This window comes from Ictalurus punctatus, chromosome 17, assembly GCF_001660625.3.
Source record: "Ictalurus punctatus breed USDA103 chromosome 17, Coco_2.0, whole genome shotgun sequence".
NCBI lineage: Eukaryota > Metazoa > Chordata > Actinopteri > Siluriformes > Ictaluridae > Ictalurus > Ictalurus punctatus.
In genome coordinates, this window is record NC_030432.2 from 17402373 (window position 1) to 17408115 (window position 5743).

General features: G+C 35.2%; 1 protein-coding gene across 8 annotated transcripts in view; it reads left to right on the forward strand.

Annotated features, from left to right (window-relative positions):
• Positions 1 to 5630, forward strand: part of si:dkey-24p1.1 (uncharacterized protein LOC556718 homolog) — a 59685-nt gene extending 54055 nt beyond the window's left edge. For all 8 annotated transcript variants that reach the window (XM_053687573.1, XM_053687574.1, XM_053687575.1 and 5 more), the window contains 8 exons: positions 5 to 265; positions 506 to 590; positions 2142 to 2226; positions 3051 to 3181; positions 3307 to 3334; positions 3486 to 3574; positions 3710 to 3776; positions 4153 to 5630. In XM_053687573.1, the coding sequence (XP_053543548.1) occupies positions 5 to 265; positions 506 to 590; positions 2142 to 2226; positions 3051 to 3181; positions 3307 to 3334; positions 3486 to 3574; positions 3710 to 3776; positions 4153 to 4248 (842 nt within the window). In that variant the 3' untranslated portion in view covers positions 4249 to 5630. The remainder of the gene's footprint in view (positions 1 to 4; positions 266 to 505; positions 591 to 2141; positions 2227 to 3050; positions 3182 to 3306; positions 3335 to 3485; positions 3575 to 3709; positions 3777 to 4152) is intronic.
• The last annotated feature ends 113 nt before the right edge of the window (positions 5631 to 5743 follow it).

The following is a 5743-nucleotide window of genomic DNA, read 5'->3' on the forward strand; positions in this document are numbered from 1 at the left end:
TCAGATCAGCCACGCATAACACTTATCCACAACATGACATCACTGGGTCTATGGGAAAAGGCGGTACCAATCCACCTGAGTTGCAATGTTCAGTGTGATCCACCAGCCACTTTCTTTGCATGGTACAAGATGGAGGAAAACACCACTGTCTTGTCAAATAATTTGAACTACACAGTTGAACCACAAAACCCAGGAACGTACTACTGCTACGCACGCAATGAAGAAGGGGAATCAAGATCTGAACCAGTCAAAATATTTCTTAATCGTACGTACAAATTTACACTTTTAAAGCTATTCATGACTGACTATTTGTATGGGAAATCAATGCAAATATGTACAGCATACATCATAAGCAAAGAAAATGAACTAATAATGTAATGGAGACATTATTTTAGATTATAGACTTCTCATTTTCATTTTCAGTTGTGATCTATACTGAATGAAAAAATTATTGTGGAGCACTGAGATATCAACTCTTACTCAAATTTCGTTTCTCATCTCTTAGATTTCATTATTAAACAGCTCGTTCAGGTCATCATCTCCTTACTGGTCATCGTGTTTCTGATTGGTGTCATGTTTCTGATACGGAGGTAGAAACTTCTCTGCTATGTTCCATGTTACAAGAAATGTGTAATTACAATTCAGATTCCTTAATGGTGCAGTTTGTAATTTTAAAAACGTGTTTCTAGATAAGATAATAACCATGCAGTTTAAGATACCCTAGAAAAACTGTGACCTATTCCTAGTGTTTCATACATTATATCCAGAAAATGACTAGGTTGACTTTCTCAGGAATTCTTTTCTCTTTTCTTACATACAGTACAGTGATTTTGAACAATTGTGTTTATAGATCATATCAAGTGCTGATTTGACAACATTATTAATTCACAAAACATTACATATACGCACACCATCTACTTTAATAGGAACATTTATACAGTTATCCATGTATGCAGATACAGGACAAGGGCATCAGTTAATGTTCACATCAAACATCAGGATGGGAAAAGTGTGACTGTAACCGTGGCATGGTTGTTGATGGCAGATTACTGAGTATTTCAGAAACTGCTGATCTCCTGGGAATTTCACAGTCTCTGGAATGTACACAGAATGGTTCAAAAACAAAAAAAAAACATCCTGTGTGCAGGCTGAAACACTTAGTAGATGAGAGAGATCCGAGGAGAATTATCAGACTGGTTTTAGATGACAGGAAGTCTACAGTAACTCAAATAAGCACTCTTTCCAACTGTGGTAAGCAGAAATGCATCTCAGAATGCACACCACATCAAACCTTGAGGTGGAGGGGCTACAACAGTAGAAGACCACATCAGGTTCCACTCCTCTCGGCCAAGAACAAGAATCTGAGGCTATCATGGGCATTGTTGAAAACTGGAAAAAAAAAAAAAAAAAAAAAAAAAACAGGCAAGAGTGATTACTTACAGCGTTACTATGTCCTTCCTAGCAGTTTAAACTAATCTGGCTATTTTCATCTAACTTCTCTAATCAACAAGGCATTTTCACCCACAGAAATCGCAGGAGATCAGCAGTTTCTGAAATATTCAAACCAGCCCATCTGGCACCAACAACCATGCCACGATCAAAGTCACAGAGATCACACTTTTTCCCCATTCTGATGTTTGATGTGAACATTAACTGAAGCTCTTGACCTGTATCTGAATGATTTTATGCATTGTGCTGCTGTCACATGATTGGCTGATTAGATAACTGCATAAATGAGCAGGTGTTCAATTGTTCCTATTAAAGTGGATTGTGAGTGTAGTACATCTGATTTTCTTACAAAGGCACTCTTTTGATTCCAATTACAATTCCCCTTTGCAAAATAACAAAGCCTTTTTAATTCATGTAATATCCCCACTAACTTTCAAATGCTTTGTTTTTTACACTTATTTTCAATGTTTGACTTACTAAATATAAATATTTTTAGCTTTTAAAATTTGCTTATCATGTAAATAGCTGTTTTTATTTGTGATCACTTAGATTTGGACTTATTCAGAAGTCTCTCATTACATCTTTATTACTTGAATATATTAAGTGTGTGTGTGTGTGTGTGTGTGTGTGTGTGTGTGTGTGTGTGTGTGTGTGTGTAACCATGTGTGCCCATTTGTCATCTCACTTTACAGAATCATCCTGAGAAAAAGATCAGCCCAACGGTCATTTTTCTTCTCCGCAGCTCCATTATGTTTTTTATCAAACTTGGGTTCATCGGTTAGTTTTTTTCTGCTTATTTCAAGATCAAGCGATTTCAGGAGAAAAAATAGCATGCTACATGGAACCCAGTATTACATCTTAAACATAACATACGGTAGCGTGATGGTGCAGTGGGCAGCATTGCCACCTCACATATCCAGGGATCTGGACTTAATCCTGCGAGTTCTCAGATTTCTTCCCACCTCCCAAAAAACATTCCATTAGGTGGATTAGCTAAGATAAATTACCCCTAGGTGTAAATGTGTGTCTTCAAGGTGTTCTATGTATTCTCACCTCATGCCTAGTGTTCTTGGGATAGGCTCCACATCCTCTGACTCTGACTAGGATAAACAGTTATTAAAAGTGAGTGAAATATTACTTAAGCAGGACAGCAACATGTTTTTGTGCTTGCATGTTTAGTTTTATTCAGCCCCTTGGCACATAAACAGTGATTATTTAAAAAAAAACCTCCCTATAGCCATCTCATGTTCAGCATAATAACATCTGGCATCAGTCATTGACAATAAACACCAAAGACCCTTAACATATGTTAACATAGACAAATAAACACAACAAAATATATGCATTAATAAGCAATGAGTACTTTTAAACAAGCTAACAAACACCATTGGATTAAAAAGCTCAATCTGGGTTAAGAATGAATGGGGAGTAGAACCTTATAATACAAAGGTCAAGAAATATCGCTCTGGTTCTAGAATAAATAATGCTTTAATGCCAGAGGCGTATAGGTTTTTGAGGCTGTCATTTATGGTACATTTATCCAAGACAGGCAACATTCACTCAAACGCTATTTATGTTAACAAATTATATATTGTGTGTAGGACTCATGTAATAACACTAGGGAGAACCTGGTGATAGAGGGATCTACAGAGCTCTCCAGCTTCAGAGATAATCATTCAGTCTCTGCTGTTCAATCAAATCCTCCAGCCAACAGGAATATACAAGCAGGAAGGTTAACCACTCTTCATACTTTTGTGATTTGGTGGAGTAGATTTTATACATAAGTGTACAATCTCTTTACTTTCATATACTTAATGAATATATTATATTTTATATATTATGTTTATGCATTTCCAGGCCAAATTCTAACATTCTATCCAAGCAGGTAAGAAATTACAGTATTTGTTTCTTTTATTACTTTTATTAGTAATCACCAAGTATATGTCTTTTTATGTAAAACAGTAAACTCATAATCTAACATATCCAATAAGGCAGAGGCAAAGGTGATAATCTGCAATTTGCCATTGGCTTTATAGAAACAGCATCATACAGAAGAGGATTTAACCATGACCACTGTGAATTATGCTATGCTGCAGTTCATGGACAACAACAATCCAAATAAAAGGTATATAAATGTGAAATGACAAATTGAGCAACTATTTTATGTGAAAAATCCAATTTGTTAAGCATCTATAAAAGACAATATAGTCTTGAATTATAAGTGAAATTTTGCATGAATGTTTTGTTTTTGTTGTCTTAGTGTACCGAGCCATGACAGTTCTGGTCCAGTCTATGCTGACGTTTCAAAAAATAAACAAATGGCAAAGGTAAGTCATATTACTCATTCTACAATTCAACAACAGATGACCTATTGATCCAGATCATGTCTTTTGATTAATTGGAATGCACTTACTATAAAAGTCATAGTAGAAATTATGTTTATCTGTGTCACATAATGGAGATTGAGATGGATGCAAGTGCAGAATTTTCCAGTTTAATAAAGCACAAACCAAGATACAAAAGACACTATGATCTTGAGGCAAAAAATAATGTTTTGAACATTAAATCATGTTAACCTTTTCTATTACATCCAATGAACAAAACATTTAACTTTTAAAATAGCATCATATGATCCCTTTAAAGCATGATGTGTAGAAAATGTCTGTGAGAAATTAACTTTAGTTAAAGGTGCCTTTCTTACAGAAACCACAAGATGGTCATGAACATTATGAAAACGTCTCGGGTGTGTGCTGCGAAGCGGCCATTTCCAAACATAAACTGGATCTCGGACAGCAATGAATCAGAAGAAGGGGTGAATTACACTAAAGTGTAATTCACTGTAACAGCACACCACAATACACAGATGGATGTATTGAGTTCAGATGAGGAAGACAAAACTGAATACTCTGTGGTCAAAATTTAGGGTTAGAACAATTATGTTTATGCGTTTATATAAAGCTTCTTGTACTTTATGCAGTAAACTGCTTTAAAACATTGCTCTCTAAAATGTTTCTGCTAAATCAGAGCACTGTTCTGTGGTTATTATGTGTGGCAGACTGGGAAAAGCCATTTCATGTAAATGTCTCTGAATATACTAAATGTCCTACTTTAAGAAAATATGAATATATATTTACCAATATGACATGGAAATGTTTAATTTGGACAACTTTTCTAAACTTGCCTTGGTTGTCTGGAGAGCTCATGTGTAAGGAGCCAGTTTAATAAAGGCAGTGGTAAAAACAGTCAGTCTGCTTAAAGATGTCCAAAACCTTGCTAGTTAATGACTACATATTGAAATCTGTTGGGGGGGGGGGGGGGGGGGGGGATTAGGGGTTTCATTCTTTCTTTTTGGTCACCTGATGTTATCTGTTTATAGAAGATGCAGAGGACCACTCTTATTATTATTTAGGCACTGATAAATAAAAACATAAAATTGAAGGCAGGTGTGCTTTCTTTTCCCCCATGATTGTATATTTAGATTTTTAGCTTTTGACTGTTGTATAAGTATTATATATGGGCTGAATTTTTGTCTATCTTTGTGCAGATATTCTATAAACAGAAATTAGTCTCAAGTGGGATTGTGATTAATAATTTTAAAATAAAAGGAAATAATAATGTGTGTGTGATTACGTAGATCAGAATGTACTACTCTCCAGGGTTGTGCTTTGTTTTTACATTTACATTTACATTTAGCAGACACTGTTTTCCCAAGCAGCTTACAACTGAGGAAATACAAGCAAAGCGATATATCAAGCGGAGAACAATACCAGTAGTGCTACCATACAAGATTTATAATTGTGTTCCAGAGAAGCAAAGTGTGCAGAGTAGAGGTGTAAGAGCCAGTGTAAGGGTTTTTTGGGTTATTTTTAAATAATATAGGTTGACATTTATATTTCTCCGAAGAACGTCGTAACCACTTTCCTTGGCTGTGTTCATTATTTCATTGTGTGTGCTGCTACATTGCACCTCAAGCTGGTGTTTACCTTTTGTTCTTCGACATATTTCCTGGTCGCTCCCCCTTTTTTTATATATAGTTTTATCTGTCTGTCTGCTCTACATTAATAAAAAATCAACTTCTGATATCCATGTCTGCCTGTGGTCTAACCCCTGATATGGACCATCACCATGATTCTTATATATGCACTGCAAGCATCTACATGTTTGACATGGACGTGGTGGTAATTTGTAAATTGTTATACACTGTAATATTATCATAAAAGTAATATAAATCATATTAGGTATGATTTTTTCATTTTTTTATTACTGTGAGTGAATAATTCAATTAGCCACTAAC